Here is an 18,791-nt window from a genome sequence, read left to right as displayed (position 1 = left end):
TCATCTATTGGTTTTCTCATACATTAAGATTAAAGTGTTACTAAACCCACAACAGTAAAATCAGTCTCTATATGCAGTAAAGCATGCTAGCTACACTCACTGTGGAACCTCCCCTTCTTCCAGTGTCCCCCTCTTATCTCCTGATAAGACATATCATGTGGAGTCGCTCTGCACATGCTCAGTTTGGTGTGTATTGCTAGAGGGGTTTTTTTTTCTTCTTGGGAGAGTGCACTTTGTCTGGACAGTGCCGATTGGCCCTGTACTGATCAAGGTCAGGGGTCCTGTATCCTCCTGGAGCAGAATGAAAACTCCTACAAGCTTTTACATGTCACAGGAATGCGCTAACTGCTGAAGAGAAAAGGTATTTAGTAGTTTATATTTACCTAAAAGATTGCACTTCCATGTTCTGTGTACCGTGGAAGACCAGATATAGTGAGTGCAGGGTCCAGGGTTTAGTAACACTTTAAGAGGGAAAAATCATGTTGCCTTAAAACAATTGTTGCAATTGACATTGAAAGAACTGAATTTCATGGCGTGTTTTTCATTCTAATTTCTGTTTAAGCCACAGGTTTCTACCACTCACAGCAGTGGCACTTGTGAAGAGCAACAGCTTTACTGGGCCAAAGGCACTGGATTTGGTACAGGGTCTACTGCTTCAGGCTGGGATGTGGAACAGGCCCTGACAAAGCAAAGATTGGAAGAGGAACATGTAACTTGCTTGTTACTGGTAAATATCGAGATGAGGGGATGGGTAGATTATAGGGATAATTATTCTACTCGCAGGTAGAATTTTCTTGGACTTGTTTGAGTTTTTTTTTTTTCATTTTCTTTGTAAAAATTATGTACATTTTGTTCAAATACATAATAAAAAAAGATTTGATATTAAAAATATCTAGATTAAGAAAAATAACCAGTTATTAGGTAAAGTAAAACAGGTGGAATCTTTCACCCATATCCTTCATCTCTCAAGACTGGTGACAGGCTCTTTGCTTCTTTTTTTTGGCTCAGCCTTCCACCAGCAGCAATTAAGAGGGTTTGTTTTCTCCATTAGAAGAATTTTTTAATTTTGTACCATGGAAGTTGGAGACTCCTAGTGGCCATTGCAATGACAAAAGGATACATGAGTCTGGTGGCTTTTCCATATTATGTATAAGTGCAAAAGGCAATCACGAGAGCTTTGTGGTCTTAGAGGTAGGTTAGAGTCAGACTATCTCCCTAACAAGGTTCCCGGAGGTGCATGAAACTGGCTATTTATTGAATTTGCGAAATTGCTGCTGTCCATCCAGGATTTTTGTATCCGCTGAGTCATTTGTAAAATGCTCTATTCCACCCCATTCATGAAAATTAATGAGGCTGTAGATTCCTGTAGCAAGAAAAGCTTAATGTCTCTGCTGCTACTCCTTCACCAGCTCTGACCTTAGTACCAGTGCTTACATCTTCCTTCCACCTCACTTATGCCTTGATTTCAAGAGTTCTAGAGTGCATTAATCCACAGGAACAAGTCTAAACTCAGACTACAACCCAAATTTTTGATTGATTACCTTGGGTTACTGTACTTAATTAAAACTCATGAGTAACAATACTTTATCAAATATGGACATTCATGTTTAAATCATATCACATCACTGTTATGACTACATGAGATACTAAAAGCCATCTACAGGAAAGTTGCTGAGTCACGTGAGCTTTTGCAGTAGGAGTGCTTGGCATACCATGTCACTAGTGTAAGGGTTGGATCAGCTAAATAGAAATAAGGGGTGAAAATTAAAATCTCTAGAAATGTATTTGCTCAGCATTTTCAATTGCTGTTACATGGCTAATGAAGTAAAATTTAGATTGGAAAATTACAAGGCAGTCTTTGTAAGTTCTTTAAAAATACTTTGTAACACATTAAAATTGATCAGTGTCTAAGATTGCAAGATCGGATTGTGCTCACTCAAGTCCATATATTTGACTTGGAGATGAATCTTGTACAAGAGCCATTTTTCTGCCCTTTTTTAATGTGCTTATGTAGCTTTCTAGTATACACTGTAATGTAAACTAGTGGTGCACCAAAATGAAAATTCTTGGACCGAAACCAAAAATTCAGGATTCATTTGGCCAAAAACCAAAATGGACAGCTTTGTATATATTATAATATATATATATATATATATATACACAATATATTCTATACTTTTTAATTAATATCATGAATTTTAATGAATATGAATTTCAAATTCAGCACCTTTTCAGCCAATAGGCTGTTTTCATGCAGATTTTTGTGCATATATGGTGAGTTTAAAAAAAAAACGCCAAAATCGCACCCCCCCCCCTTCCCCCAACTGAAGCATTGGTTTAGAACAATGCATTTTTTAGGACTTTTTGCAGAAACGCACTGTAGTCCATTTAACATAGTCTCCTATTTGACATGTTTACCTCTATGCTTTATTGAGCTGTGTTTTTGGAAACGGTCAGGGACTTTTTTTTTTTTTTAAAAACGCAAAACGTTGCGTTTTTGGTTCAGTAGACTTCAATGGAGACTGCAGAAAGCGCTTCAAAAAACTTGCATGCATAAAGCACAGAAAAATGGACAAAACGCAAACTGCATGGATGTGATCCATCCCTGAAATGCATTAAAAAATGCACACGTTGCTTTTTAATTCATTTTGTGTTTTTATTCTGCCCAGCAACAAGTTGGCCCAAAAAAACAAATTCAGAAAGCGTTTCAAAAACATGCATGTAAAACTTCAAAAAACACTGCAGTAAGCACTTGAAAACCCATCAAAAACGCACATGCTTTTTGATGCATTTAGACCTATGAAAACCGTATCCTAAACATGGCAAAATCCCGCGTTTTCGACAGCCTTTATCGTCACCTTTTTTCCTATAGGCAAAATACCGATAACACTATTTTCAGCCAATACATTTCTGCCGCATATACATCAGTGCATCCCTAATGTGAACCTTGATCCATTTTGTTTTGTATTACAGCCTTGTTTTTTCCTTCTGTTTAGATTTAAACCTCTACTGTGAGAACATGGGGGGTGGGGGATGACTTCTTAGCTCTTTGCTGTGTATAAGACATGACTTTGCTGTGGAAACTAGCTTGCCAAGTAGTCAAAATTAGATCCACTTCACGTGATAAATTTACAGACAGTTATTTCATAGTTTTTGCTTTTTTTTTTTTTTTTTTTTGAATGCTAGAATAACCCACACACATTAGACAGCTATTTCCCGATCAAAGTGTTATTCCTAGTTTTAGAAGATGATTATATTGTCGTTCTTTATAAGAGGGCCTACGTGAGGCAAACTAGGCGCACAAACCCAATTCTTACAGCACTAATTTTTTAATCAGAATAATCTAAAAAGCTCATCACCTACAGAACAAGGATCCTCTAAAACAAAGTGCCAGTTCACTGTCTGGGGTCTAGACTGGGGCCAGTAGTTAAAAAAAAAAAAGAAAAAAAAATTGCCCGAGCATCAGTAGGAGTAACTAATGCTCTAATGTCGGTGATCAGTTTTTATTATCCATAAAGGGAGTAAAAATGTACCCATATATCCAATGAAAATAAAAAATGCCTTGTCATTGGTGGGAGTAAAACTGTCAGTGGGAACAATGGTGCCACATTATCCCTGTCAGTGGGGTGAATATACAGCCCCTGTATTGGTTTCAGTGAGAGGAATGTAGTGTCCCAAGCATTGGTGTCAAAGGGAGAAAAACTATGTCCCAACATTGGTGTCAATGGGAGGATTATAGCGAATCAGCATCGTTAAGAGTGCAAGGGATTAAGTACTTCAGCATTGGTGGCAGTGCAAGGAATTCAGTGACCCAGCATTGGTGGCAGTGCAAGGAAATCAGTGACCCAGCTTTGGTTTCAGTGGGAGGAATACAGTGCCCTAAGCATTGGGGTCAGTGGGAGGAGTACAATGCCCTAGCATTATTTTCAGTGGGTGGAATACAGTGGCACAGCAGTAGTGTCAGTAGAATTTACTGGTGTGAAGACTGCATGTCCCACACTGTTCCTTATGTTGATATAAAAGGAGGGATTATGCAGACACTATTGGGTAATAGACCACTCTTCCTGATGGTGCCTGAAATAGGTTGCCAGATGCTAAATTGCTCTGTTCCAGTGCCCAGCAACCACTTTCACTCTGTAATCAGCCCCTTAAATGCAGCTTCTAATGAGAGAGCCCTGCATGCTGGCTTTCTTGTTGTCCCGACTATACAATGTGACTGGTGTCTCTGACTTACAGGAATGGGTGAAAAATTTGTCTGGTAAAAAGGTTTAATTAGGTGTATTTAAACTGTGGTTCTATTGGTTTGCCTGGGTTTTTGACTTTAAAGGGAACTCCAGGTTTCCTGTCACTTTTAAATACGTTCTTTTGGTCAGCCTGGTTAAAATAAATTTGTACCATACCAGAATTGTGTGGCTACTGTTACACACTGTAGTAGCATTTGCTACATACAGTAGGTGCTGTTGTCTTCCTGGAGAGGTACAAGCAACGTCCCATCTGCTGTCGGAATGGATGAGAGTTGCTTGCACTGTACCTCAGCCATTTAGGAACAACATTTTAGTTTTTTCAATGAGTACAAGGCATTCTCTGATTAACCAAGATTGCTATTGAATGTTGTTTCCTATATCACTCTGCATTTTTGTGTTTTCATAAATTGTGAATCTCTACCTTGTCAAACTTTCAAATTAAAATATTGAAACATAAAAATAAAATATTTTAGGTAAACTATAATTTAGTATGACTGTAATGAATAGTAAACAAGTAGTGTTCGAAAACTTACTGTTTACATTTATGTGCTAGAGTATATGAACTACAAATGGAAATATTCTGTCTTTTTTTTTTTTTTTTTTTTTACAGGTTCTTGCTAGTTATATAAATCCATCAGGATGTGCAGTTAATGGTGAAGCACCAGCCAATGAGAGTCGAGGACAGAATAGTAATGCTCTCCCATCTGTCTTGCAAGAACTACTAAGTCAGTCATGCCTCATCCCAGCCATGTCCTCATACCTAAGGAATGATTCAGGTACATTTCCCAAAGCTTGCAAACATATTGTGAAAGTTCTGACTGAATTCATAATTTACAGCAAATCGTATTTTATATTAAATGATTAAATAGCGGCATCCTGCCTCAGAGCACAGACTATAAAATATCCTAACTATTTTTACCCATGAATGCCTATTCTGTGTCCTCCTCTGACATAGTTCCCCATTGTTTCCTGGGCCTGTCTTTCTTTGACTTTATGGCTAGGCCTTGCCAACTGCTGTAAAGGAACTCATACTGGAAACACGGATGGCAAATGGTGGGACTTAGCCATTAGGTTTGGGAAAGACAGGCCTCAGTAACCAAGCGAACCTAAATTAGAGAAGAACAAAAGAGGCTCTTTTTTTTTTGACCGATAACAGTAACAGGCATCTTTAGGTGTCATTTTTGTGTAAGGTTGTTTACTTTAAAACTGAATTCCAAGGTAAGCAAAAATGATCTACATACAAGGAGGCATATGTGCATTCTTACTTGAGTTTTGGTGCGTTTTATGTATTTTTTTCCAGATCTGTATAGAAATCCACTGTGAGACTTTGCCTTCGTACAGGAGCTTCTTTTATTACGGCCTGTCCCTGTGCAAAGTGAAGGGCCTTTTATCTGTCCTACCTGACATTATTTTTTCTAAATTATTTATTGGTGCTGCAAAACTGCATTTCTGTGTTTCTTGCCTAGGTGAGAAGTATGTTTTTCTCCTCCCCTCGCCGTGCGTGTGCACATATGTGCCGCTGGGCTTCGGGTGCTGAAAGAGCCCTATGGCACAGCTGCACATGCACTGCTTTCCCTGACCACATGCAAAGACAGCTATCAGAGAAGTCCCAAACCTTTGCCATCTTTGTGCATGCACGGAAAATCATTTGTGCATTAGCCATATTAGCTGAGAGGTGGACTGAAATTCAGTTTTGCTAATGTTTTTATCACTTTGCATAATATATTGATTTTCACACCTTTGACGCACTTATACGGCTTTTACTTCATAATTTATTTAAAACACCCTGAACATACTTTTTTTTTATAATAAGCAGATAAATGGACTTTTAAGAAAATAATTGCTAAATAAATTCAGCAATAAAAATAATAGATTGACCCTACACTTATTAGTAGATAAACTAATAAGCAATTTTTATTTCTGTGCTACTGAAAAAAAATTGCAAATTATCCTTCAGAATAGTGTTTCTCAACCCTTTTTCAGTCATGGCACCCTTTAAAATTCTGTACAATCTCGAAGCTCCCCATTCTGAAATGTAAAAAAATAAATTAATAGTTCTACATAACACAGCAACATCCACACATGCAGGACACCCACCGTTGGAGGTGGTTTATTCTTCCAAAGCAAATACACCTTTGCACACTGGTACTGACTATTATTGCAATGTTTCTCTTCTTTCTCACTCAGCTAATATGACCCCCAGTCATAACAGAGAGGGGCAAGCAAGGATGCTGTGCAGGTGCCCCACATCCTCCATATCAACCGAAGACATCATTGGTTGTTAGGACGACAGTGGGTAGAAGGCTGCAATAGTGCACAATGAAAACCCGTGGCTTTGTGCAACTAAAAGGCAGGCTTCATCCACCTTCTGGCTTGTGTACAATGCTTGGGCAGTTTTTTGCCATTTTGCCAAGGCACTCTGGTTAAATAAAAAAAAAAAAGGCTGCTTCAGAATATGCTGATCATTTGGCAAAATCACTATAACATATTCGTCTATATTTTCGTGATATCCATGAAGCCAGTCAATTCTGAATACCTGGACCTAGTGGAGTAGTTGAGGAATTGCCAGTACAAAAGTTCTTAATTTCTATAGTGCATTGGGGGGCCTGGAGCAGTATCTTCACTCTGCCCTCTTTCATTTCTTATTTCCAGGAGCCTCCTTTTTTTGTCTTAGGTGGTATATGGTAGCCTCTCTCAACCAGGGTGCCTTGGCAAAATGTTTAAAAACTGCCCCAAAATTGTATACAAGCCAGCTGGTGGATCAAACCTGCCTTTTAGTTACACAAAGCCAGCTGCCGGCATCCTAACAACCAATTGCATCCTTAGTTGATAAGGAGGACATCGGGCGACTGCACAGCATCCTTGTTTGGCCTTCCCCTGCCCCTCTTTATCAGCAGTGGGGTCACATTAGCTGAGTGGAGAGAAACTAACGGAGAAACACTGGAATACTAGTCAGTACCAGTTTGCAAAGGAATATTTGCTTTGGAAGAATAAATCACCTCTAACGTTGGGTGTCCTACACATGTGGATATTGCTGCATTATGTAAAACTATTAGAATGGGGTGCCTTGAGATTGTGCAGAGTGTCAAAGGGTGCCTTGAGATTGTTCAAAATTTTAAAGGATGCCTTGACTGAATAAAGATTGAGAAACACTAGTATATGGTAGTGACAGAAGTGCTCAATGTAATGACATGTTTGCTTGTCAGCCAATTATTAACAGATCACTGGCATGTAGTACGATCTGTAAATTCTGTATCTTCCCCACAGCCATTTTTTTTTATTGGGTTGTCTTAACTTTAGCCTCTATAAGGTTTGAGACTTACCAAAGTGGTCATGTCTGCTTTGTGCAGTAAAGCATAACTGTTTTTAAATATAGATGACCTAATGCAATTTGTCCTTCAGTCAAAAATTTGTTTTAGTCAATAGTGCAGGGATTTCGAAATTGCGACCCGAGGGACGGATGCACCCCATTGCTAGACTTTATTCATCCCTTGGGGCACTATTCCTCCAAATGATATGCGACACTATTCCACCAACCCTGAGGCCATGTTTATTCTCACTGATGCTGAGCCCAGGAAATTTTCTACCCCAGCTGGCTGCAATCCGGACCCTAAAATTTCAGTGCTGGTTCACATATATACGGATAGGATGCGGTTTGAACTGCATCCAAACCTCATGACATGTGGAAAAACATTGCTTCCTATGCTGCGCTGGTGGTGCGGATTCAGTGCGGTTTGAAAGAGTCATGTACGATTTTCTGAATAGTGCGGTCCAGTTCAGGTGCGGATTACACGCTATTGACTTCTGTGGGAACCATTTCTAAACCACATTTGTGTGAACAGGATAATCCTGAGAGTTAATCCTGTCATGAACCTGATGTAAAACTAACATGAACCGTTGAACAACTACTGTATCATTTGGCTGTGAAACCGGAGCTTCAGTCCACAGCACGTGTGAATCAGCTGAAGGACAGTAGACTGGCCCTTTGAAAAGTTTTGAGGCCCATGCACTAGTGGCTGCTAGTTTAAGACTCAGACGTTTGAGTAATCTGGCAAATCTTAATCAATCCCATTTCAGATAACCACTTAGGTCTAATTCTTTTGACAGCGATTTTTATTTCAACACAAGGTTTTCTGCTCCGTTCTATTTCTTTTCACCTTTTATTGTCCAATTTCTGACGAGTAAATGTGTTTTTCTTCCAAACACTTTGGCAAGACAGCTTTATTAGCATTGTGAAAGATTTTGTTTTGGTTATTGCTATAGATTTACAGTTTAGCTTTTAGAAAAAAATTCTGAAATCTTTGTCATATCAACTAAAAAATTGGCCCTCTCTGACCATGTGCAATTCCTGTCATGTTTTAAGCTGTTCTGCCTATGGGATTTGGACAGGTAATTTCAAAAACAGAATTTTATAGAAACGTGAGCCCTGTATTTTTGTTTGCACGTTGGAGAGTGTGCATTGTGAACATTTTCTCAAAACTGGGCTAAACATTTTTCCATTAATCTTTTCACATTTTACAATTGTAATGGAGAAAAAACAGATTTTAGTTGTCACCTGCCTGTAAATGAATTAGTTTACTTTAAAAAGTTTACTAGGAACTTCCACAGAAAAGTCACTGAGCTCACTTTTAAATGCTAATAGATAACAGACATTGAATTGTTTGGCATGCACTATAAAACTCCCCTTTCACATCCATCAAGGAGTGACTTTATAATAGACAGTAGTCAGATTTATTTATCACCATTATTTTATTAATCGGATCATAGACAATACATGTTTCCATTTTGTAATAAATAGTGTTGTTTATTTTCATCAGTTAAAACGGGAATTTGCATTTATTTAAAAAAAAATGTTTTGCACTATTAAGCAACCATGTTCTTCAGTTTTTTGTATATGTTTGCATCATTGTTGGTGTTCATCAGTATTTGCATAAACCAAGGTTCATTGCAGTTAGTTTCACCTTTCATTTTACTCCTTTTATTTTGAGTATTATGTTGCCAAGCACACAAAGGACACAACTTCCTGCATTTGATCTGTTGCAGATTAAATAAGTGAGACCAGGTACATAGTTACTGTGGTTGAAAGCTGTCCATACACAGATTGTCATAAATACCCCAGCTTTGTGGCAGACGTTTTGATAGTTTGTCTGTTTACGCCAAAGCATTCAAATGTCAATTGCTGTGTGGACATGGATAAAACAGCACAGGAATCCTGATTGTTTTTATTATAGCAAGGAGACTGCTGAAGCTCATTAGGAACCCTTTAGAGGACACAACTTAAGATGCAAATCCCACGTTGGCTCATGATAGACGTGATATTGTGTCTAAGGTGCAGTAACAGGTTTGTTGATTTGATTTCAAGACTCAGTTTCAGGTGATCAAACATATTGGAAATTGTGTAATTCGGTGCACTTGACAGATTAGGATAATGTCTAATATCCACTTGTTGCAAGTAATTCACTGAACATCACTGAACACTGGATGTGTGTATTTGTCAATCAAGGAATCATTTTTGGGTACCTGATCTGAACACAGTTATTTCTTCATTCTTAGACAAATTAATTGTTTTTAGTATTGACAAGCAACTATACCACACAGTACAGGCTTTCTTGTTCAGTGTCAAATGTTGAGCTGCACATTTTTTTTGTGAATGTTCTACATATTCATCTCTTCTACCTGGAGCTGCTAATGTTAATTCTTAAGTCACTGAAAATATTGGTGAACAATTCAAGGTACCCCTAGACAATAGATAGCAGTAATTTATTGATTAGGCAGCTAAAAGGTTTACTCTTGTCCATTAATTACTTTAAAATATACAATTTTATCCTGCAAATATGTAAAGAGCTTTAAACCATGACAATGTCACTTCTCAATTATCTGTGAACAAGTGGGCCATTGTAGTTTTTTATTGATGGTAGTTTGTAAAGGTTATCTGTATTAGTTGCTGCATAACAGCAGTTATATAATTCAATTAAAGTGGCATGTAGTGGAGAAAGGGTATATTATTCCAATCAAGTGCCATTTTAAAAATAATTTACCTGCATCACATTGTTTAACACACCCTATTTTCGGTGCTACCGCTATGAGTGATAGGATTCCTGATTAGAGATAAATGATTAGCTTCTTGTCAGTTGTTTTTTGCTGATATAATAGTTAAGGCTTTTTACAGATGGATCTCAAAATTAAGCACTTTGTGCATGATTTTATCTCCCACTATCATTTACCAATGTTTACTCAAATGTCTTGATCTGAATGGCTTATTACACACAAGCACCTTTTAAATTGGAGAACTGTGCCCTCTTCCTATTCCAGCAACTGCACTGCTTGGTCATGGACAGAAATAAAATAAAAAAAATTGAGTTGTAACCCTTCCCCACTGTGCTGTGATTGCCCTCTGTATTGCTGTTTGAAAGATTTTTTAATTTTCTGTTCTTGGTGAACCCAATGGTGGAAAAAAAAAAAAACCCCTAGTGGTGTACCAGACAACCACAAAAACGGCAGAGGTTTAATACCTCGCCACTTTACAAAACTAAAAAAAAAAAGTCCTAGGTTTTGGATGGGTTTTAAAGTGTACAGTGCATATTGTCATGTTTCAACCAAAAGAGAATCTATTATATTAATTTTGGCCCATTTTGTATGTTATGATTTGCTAAAAGATAAAATATTTTCATTCTTGTATTTTAAATTTACCATTTGTGGCCAGTAGGTGGGGCTCTACACAGCAGCAGGCATGTAATGAGTATTCTTTCTTATAGCCCTTTTGCTAAAAAAAAATATTTGTGAATAACAGAATTGCTCTCTCTACTCTCTCCTAGCAGAAATGGGGTAGTCCACTTGTCAGTTCACACAGACTGCAGGCAGTGCTCAGCTTTCCTATTAGAAATTCCATATTTTGTATAATGTAACTAAAGGGATTTTTATTAAATAAAACTTTATAAATTCATAATATCAATTCCTGAATTAACTTCCATAATACAATTATTCTACTTTTATTTTTGTTTGTAATCCCTGTGTGAATTGTATTTTGTAGTTATTTGATTATTAAGCTTATTCCACAGCTTTGCATTGCTTTTGGTGCTTAAACTTTCTTCAGATTTTACTCAAATTATACCTATATTTTATATCATATATTGCTAGTTCAAATATATCACCTAGGTGTAAAGCTGGCTAAACATGCATCAAAATTCAGCTGGTTCAGCATGTGCTGGACGAATTTTGGTCTATGTATGGGCATTATGATTGTTCAAAAGTCTGTCTACCGCTTGATCAGTGCCACAGGTTATAGACTGCAGCACTGAACAGTGTATTCTGACAGCGGGGAAGTCTTACCACTGTCAGAATACAATAGCTGAGCAGGAAGATTCTTCCATCCACACATTTGAAAATGGGTCAGTTTTTTGTTTTTTTTCATTCCACCTGCTGGTTGAACAAAAAAAAAAAAAACTGATGCAGGAGGAGGGAGACTGACAGATCAGAAAGTCTGTATTATTTTACTAGATTGTTATTGAAAACACCAGCTTGTAGTGGATCGGACTAAGGAACTTAAAATCTGTTTGTTTTTTGTTTTTTTACATATTTCACTTGGTTAAAGTGGTAGTAAATTCCTGAATGGGATTTTTATCTACAGGTAAGTGTATAATAAAGCTTACCTGTAGGTAAAATTAATATCTCCTAAATGTGCACCATTTAGAAGTTATTTGCTCTTTTGGCAGCCGGAGAATTCACCAGCACATACGTGCTGAACATGGCCCATGACTCCAGTGCGCATGCGCAAGAGTGACGTAATTAGTGAGGTAAGTATTTCATAGTGTGCTACTATGCGATACATACTAGCAATGGCCTTGCAGGGGATTTTTTTTTTAAATGTCGCGGTTTACTACTACTTTAAGGTTCTGTTCATGCTAGCGCGACTTGTTATGCAATTGTGGACACATAGTCGCATGACAAGTTGCAGCCCATTAATTTCAATGGCACCCGTTCCAAAGAGTGTAAAGTTGCATCACTAGTCGCTCTAGTGTGAAAGAAACCTTACTGACTGGAAGTATAGATGGATACCATTAGCATTCTATTTTAAAGTATAACTAAACCCAAGAACAAAATTGCAGAATATTGTAGCTTACAGTCTCCATAGGGGCTGCATTAGTGTTTTTGTTTTTTTGGATGTTTTGTTTTTTTAAAAGCTAAAAGAATTTTCCGAAAATACCTGTTGATCTAGCCAGAAATGCACTATCCTTGCTTCCTATCACCTGCACCAAATAATATCCTCCTGTCAACTACCATTTGCCCTGCCTCCCATGTAATGGAGATAAAGAGACAAACATATGTATGTAGTCCATAGCAGGAGAACAGTCTAGGGTGACAACTATGGCTCCCTTTTATAGATACAGTTAAGGAGTGACATAGCCACCCAGTGATAGGGAAGTGTGTAGTTTGCAGGATTACCAGGTAAAAACAAAAGAAAAAAGAAAACGTATCTAGCTACCACACACAGGACTAGTTCTCTGCAATATATTACATTTTCTGTTTTGGGTTTAGATACACTTTAATGCCTACTATGCCTATGGATAAATCTGGTTTTCTTGGTCAATTATCACTGACCCCGCAATGTGTTGAGTTTTCAGTATTTATGTGTGAATCTACTGCTTTTCTTTGCTCTTGTTTGTGAAATTTTGTAAACTTCAATACAAAAATGTCTGAACTTTTGTTTAAAATATATAATCTATTGGCATGTGATTTGTGAGTAGGAAATATTGGTGTTGGTGTTTTGTGGATAGCTTGTCTGTCCTTTCACTTGTTTATACTTATGTGTCATAGGGCTCAGAATCAGTTTGGCCCTCGGTGTTCATTTTACTCTGTAGAATTTGAACAAAAAATGAGTTTTCAATCTGTTTTTTGACATAAAGGACAGTTGGAAAGAGAGAGAGCTGCAGGAATGCCATTTCTCTCTTTTTAATGCTGACATAAACCTGAGGGATACTTATGAATTGACTAAATATGTTTTCTGTTGCTGGGTTATGTTGGTTTGACACTTCGATTCTTTCATGTTTTGACATGCTTATAGACTCTCCATATTGGTATATTAATGATTGAACATTTTAATGTTAAATTTTCCTTGTTATCTAGTTTCTGTAAAGAACCAGAGAACACAAAAGTAGGAAGCTTTGAAACACTAAGCCCACCCCCATCAGTTTTTTTTAAATAGTGTAAAAATGCCCTGAAGTCTGTGATCTGGCCTGACATTGACCAGAGTCATATATTAATAAATTCATGGCTTTTCCTTATGTGCACAAAGTACACTGTACTGAAAAGTAATTTGTATAAACAAAGCAGTAAAAGGGTCAAAACTTACAGATTTAACAAGTGCCTTTTTAACAATGCTTGCTTCCTATAGATGGTAAAAGCGCCAGTTTCACTAAATAAGTAATACGTTTGGTTGTTAGTTTGTAAAATCAGTAAATATTCTTGAATATACCTAACCCCTCCACACGTACACACACGTACACACACCCACCCCTCACATCTGTGCATGGAGCAAAACACACATACAACCTATTAAATTGTCCAGCCCATTAGACACATGGTTTAACCATTGACAGTGAAATATGGCTATGGCCTATCCAGTCACTGACATGCAAGTTCTTTTTTGGTGAAACTGGTACTGATTAATGCTTTTTGACAGGACCATGGACTTATTTGATTAGTGTGGGTGCTATATGGGAACCTTATGTGGTGAAAATAATTTCAATAAGAATGGCAGGACTTATTACAATTTTTTTCACTTTCTTCTATCAGTAGCACAAACTATTGCAATATCCTAGGTGTAAAAACATTTTTTCAAGGCTAGTTATCATAAAATACCATACAGTTGTGTTCAGTATGATCCAGTCATTTAAAGGAACACTTGTTAATTTAAACACCTTCGCTATCCACTCCTGCGTTTTCTTAACAATGTAGGAATGACTTCATTAAAACATATTTTATTATAGAATGCTTTGGAAATCACATGTTTTGTAAAGCAGTTTAAGGTGACAGGTTTTGCTTTATAAAATAAGTTTGGGAGAGTATGTATTGAAACATGTCATTTGTCCATGGATGAACCTATATGGAAGCATATAGTAGGCAAGTCTTACATGGAGTACAGGATGAGTGTTAATGTCTTTTTTTTTTTTTTCTCCCCGTCCTCATGGTTTAGTGGGTGGGATGCCATAAAATGGACACAGCTGTAGAAATATTATTTCCTGTATCTTAGATATTATGGCAGTATCACAGTACTCATGGGAATTAAGACATGTGCACAGTTGCACATCTGAGCTTCAATGAATTCTGCTCATCTTGATCCTAGAATTCCTATCTGCATTTACAAATGCGCTTCGTTGCCCATGGTCCACCTAGGCACTTAGCACTGGAATGTATTGGATAGTCAGAGGAGTCCCCTCGCTGTACCTTCATATGCCCTGCCATTTATAATATCACTGAGGTGCCACCCTCACTGGTTAAGCACTCAGCTTAAAATAAGACTGTCAGAGAGTGGTATAGATGTACACAAATACAATGACGAAGAGATTCAGTACAGTCCCTATAATTCCCAACATGGCTAAAATGGATTCCTCTTTCTCTTCTTTATCCTCTTGCCTTTTCACTTCTGCTGCTGCTGCTGTGATAGCAGATGTGACCATGTTTCCCAGAAAAGTCTTCAGCAATCCTCCGAAGACTGTCTAGAGGAAAAGGATTTTAAACGAAAATACTTTTACTTTCATGTCATCTGTTATGCAATAAAATGTATTTGATATTAACCCATAATTCGGGTGAAGTTATGTATGTTGCATTTTAAAATCCCTACAATAGTAAGATCAGAGTATGCATTTTCTGACTAATGCAACCTTTTATCTAAACTATCCCTGTTATTTTGCTGGTAGAATAAAATAAGAAAAGCAAGACTAATATTTAAAATACACAAAACCTGTTGGATAAAAGGTAAGAGCATAGCAGGTCAGTTCCAAGCAATGGCATGGTATTAGCATACTTAAATAAGTGTCTTCCTGTTCACATTGGTTATATGTAAGCAGCTAAGCATTGTGCATTTGTAATGTATCTTCATATCCCTTGTAGTGGACCTGGCTATTGACATACTGATAAATTGAGTACTCTATAATCCATTTGTACACTTGGAGTTGTATTGCCAATTAACCCTTTTCAGTGCTGGAGAGTCTTGGTTTGCTAAGTTGGTGACCCTCCAGAAATAGGGACTGGCTTGGTTTTCAATAATCCTATCACTTGCTATGCCACACAATGACAGTACGATTCAACAGTTTTAGATTTGCATTGATTAACTAAATATTGCCATTTTATGCTGTGCTGGTAATGTCATGATTGGTGAAAACCTGAATGCAGATTCATAGGCTGCACTGTGAAACTATTTCTATCTTATAAATAATATATGCATTTTGCGTGTGACCTTTTGAAAAAAAAATACAATATTAGGCAAATGTATCATTACAACAGCCTGTTTTGTTTAATCCATGTTTACATTCACATGACAGCAGCTATGCAAGTTTCACATGTCAAGCAAGCATGCATAAAGCTATTGTTAGCTCAGTAGTCTCCATTTTTATATAGCCTCCTAAATCAATTAACTAATTGTAAGATTTGATTAGCCATTAGGCTATGTGATGCACGTGCCCTTGCTTGCCCATTTCATGTACAGTGACACTTACTCTTTGAAATGAATAATTAAAACTGGCAACTGATAATAAAGATTCCTAGTGGGAGGTGTAGGTTGTGTACAATTCTTTTGTCTCCATTGCTGAGGGTACTGTAGTTCAGTGTTCTAAAATGGTGCTGGCGTGTTTCTCTCTCCCTTTGTCTATTAGTGTGTGATTACTTGTTTCAAGCATGCAATCTATTAAAATGGGGTTTTGGTTATGAATAAGAATTGCTTACCCTACTCTGCATCAGGAGCACAGTGACATCAGGCATGCTTCTGTGTCCTCAACACAATGGGAAAGCAAGCTTTTATCTTCAAGCAGAGCTGTATCACACATGTGTGCATATACATATATACACTATCCCTCTCTTCTTTCCCCTAATAACGAACAGCATACAGCAGCAAAAAATTCACAAATGCTCAGTCTGTCATTAATCCAATTAATTTAAGCGACGGAAAAAAGATGGAACTTTCAGTATTGATCCACAATGTGAGAACAGCTTTTCCAAGATACTTCTCCTCCGCTCAAATCCACTTTTTGTGTGTGTTTTTTTTTTCCCCACTACGCCGTCCACAGCAGGGAGCTCCTACTTGTAAAGATTTCCTTTTTTTTTTTCTTTTTTTTTTTTTTCTTTGTTTTAATTTCAGAAGGTTTTTTCATTGACCTGGTGGAATTCCATTCCTGAATTTTCCCATTTAATGAGATTGTAAATTCTGGTGTCTCCTGCTCCCAGTAACATAGTTTTACCTCCAGTAGCACTTGCCATTAAGCTCCATTAGTGTGTGCTTGATCTGCGTAATCTAATCTATGTATGGAGTTTCCAGTACCAGGTACGCTTCACACCTAAGCAGGCATCACTAGCAGATAATTCCAAGGCGTCATCATGAATATGGCATAACTCAGCAGCGGCTATGTCCAGCAGAGGAGCAGAGTAGTCATGCTCTGGATTGAAATACAGTAGCGAGCTGTGACATTGACTAAACAAGCACCTGGCACTTGCAGAATAAAGGAGCTACAAGCTGCCCTCCCAGACAGTGAGTTGCATAACAATGCGCAGCAGCACCATTGTCAGGCCAGGCACATTTGAAATCTGCAACCATTCCAGCAAGGAGCGTGTGCATGCAGAAGGGAGGGGTGTGAGAGAGTTAACCCCAGTCCTGGAAGCTCTAAGGGAAAGCTGCGTGACAAATGATGACATTAGGGCACTGGAGCTGAAAAGCTGCTTCTACCTTTTTTGTTTTTCCCATGCTTTGTTACGACAGGGATATTTTTTAAGGAAGGAACTGCCTCTTTATAGTCACTCCTCGTAAGCTCACCACCCAAATCAGATGGGTCACAGTGCGTGCGTCATCAGGCTGTAACCAATGCTGATGACTGGAGGGTAATGTCCCTCGAGCATCTGTTTATGGAAAGCAATTATTTGAACTAACCTTCTGAAAATTAGAAAGTGAATGTGGAAGCGTGCATTTATGCATGTGTGTGCTTATGTCTCATAATTTTCTCAATATCCTTTATTTAATCATTTGTCCTTTTTCATAATTCTTTGCCTGGCGGTTTCGCATAAAATCTATTTCAGGTTTTTAAATGGTTTATGAAAATATCTAATAATGGAAATTCTGCAACAGTAATGCAGACATACCTTGAAAATATTGTATAAAGACGATTCAAATCCTGTGAAATTACACTTTGATACACATTTTTTTTTATTATGCAATTGTCTGTTGACACCACTTTTAATATATAATGTGGCAAAACAAAAAAAAGTTAATTAATTTTTCTGCCTTTTGCAAGTTGCATAATCATATGTAGGGGTGTGTATTTGGTACACTTGTATAAATTATTAATGGGTTTAAATTTAAAAAAAAATAAATCTTCATTTTTGTTAATATTTAGTGCTGCATGTCATTGAAAATGATGTCATATATTATCCTTTAGTTCAGCCATTATCATCCAGGGTTGTTGTACTTCTAGGGATCCCACAGAGGTTTGCTTAGAGTACCTTGATTTGACATTTTACGTCATGAACTTTACTGTATATGTGGTTTTGCCCAACAATTTGCTTTTCTTCTTTCTCTCATGCCTACCAGCACTTTGTAATGCTGTAGTGCTTTTGTAATTGAGTCTGTTCATTGATGACTATCTTTAGTCCACAGAACAAGTGTGAAATGCAGTTATCAAGAGGTTTATTGAAATCGGGTACAAATATAGGGGGTGACACTGAACAGATCTCTGTGTCACCCACTGTATTTGTGCCAAATATCAGTAATATTATTTGATAACTGCATTTCTCTCTGGACTATTCATTTTCTTCTTGATGTTTGTATTGCCTATCCAAAGCCAGGGCCTTGAAAGAGATTTAGGGAAAACTTAGAAAACTTCTTGTCCAAGTGACTAAATCTAGGTCCCAATCTACTTCTCTCTCATGACCCACTTGTCCTGATGATAAAACAAGAAAATAATTTTAACCAAAACAGCATTTAAATCTGAGATGCTTTTAGTAATGTCTGGGGCTTTTGAAAAACAAAAGGGGCTTTGTGATGACGTAATTTTTTATATTTTTTACATTGCGTGGTTTCCTCACCTCCCTGCCTGTCTCCAGCACCGCTTTCTTGCAAATTGCAGGACTTGTACTTTTCTTTAGTGATGGTTTGTGGTACATGTATTCTGTTTTCCAGTTGTCTTCCCCTGCTTCTGTACACTAAGTGCAGTACAGAGTATTGCAAAGTTGCACGATGAAATGAAATATATATTTTAATTGATTACCGATCAGTTTAAATAATACATGCGATTTTAATGTGGTTAATTAAATGCTCCGTTTTGTCTTTTGTGGCAGAGCCAGTTC

The 18,791-nt window shown here is 37.4% G+C and overlaps 1 protein-coding gene and 1 long non-coding RNA gene across 7 annotated transcripts in view; one reads left to right on the top strand and one right to left on the bottom strand.

Moving 5' to 3' along the window:
• BIRC6 (baculoviral IAP repeat containing 6) overlaps positions 1-18,791 on the top strand; it is a 407,575-nt gene that overhangs the window by 310,122 nt on the left and 78,662 nt on the right. For 5 of the 6 annotated variants that reach the window (XM_089690190.1, XM_089690188.1, XM_089690192.1 and 2 more), the window contains exons 64-65: positions 563-727; positions 4,855-5,020. In XM_089690190.1, the coding sequence (XP_089546316.1) occupies positions 563-727; positions 4,855-5,020 (331 nt within the window). The remainder of the gene's footprint in view (positions 1-562; positions 728-4,854; positions 5,021-18,791) is intronic. The other variant, XM_089690189.1, reaches the window with a different exon arrangement.
• Positions 8,975-17,258, bottom strand: LOC149451773 (uncharacterized). Its single transcript, XR_016314988.1, has 2 exons — positions 16,185-17,258; positions 8,975-14,959 (listed from the first exon to the last, which is right to left on the bottom strand). It is a non-coding gene; the product is annotated as an uncharacterized LOC149451773 (long non-coding RNA).

Source organism: Staurois parvus, unplaced genomic scaffold, assembly GCF_062004578.1.
Source record: "Staurois parvus isolate SC_StPar_1 unplaced genomic scaffold, SC_StPar_1.0 ptg000520l, whole genome shotgun sequence".
Taxonomy (NCBI): domain Eukaryota; kingdom Metazoa; phylum Chordata; class Amphibia; order Anura; family Ranidae; genus Staurois; species Staurois parvus.
Note: the sequence above shows the minus strand (reverse complement) of the source record. Positions and strands in the feature narration are given on the sequence as shown.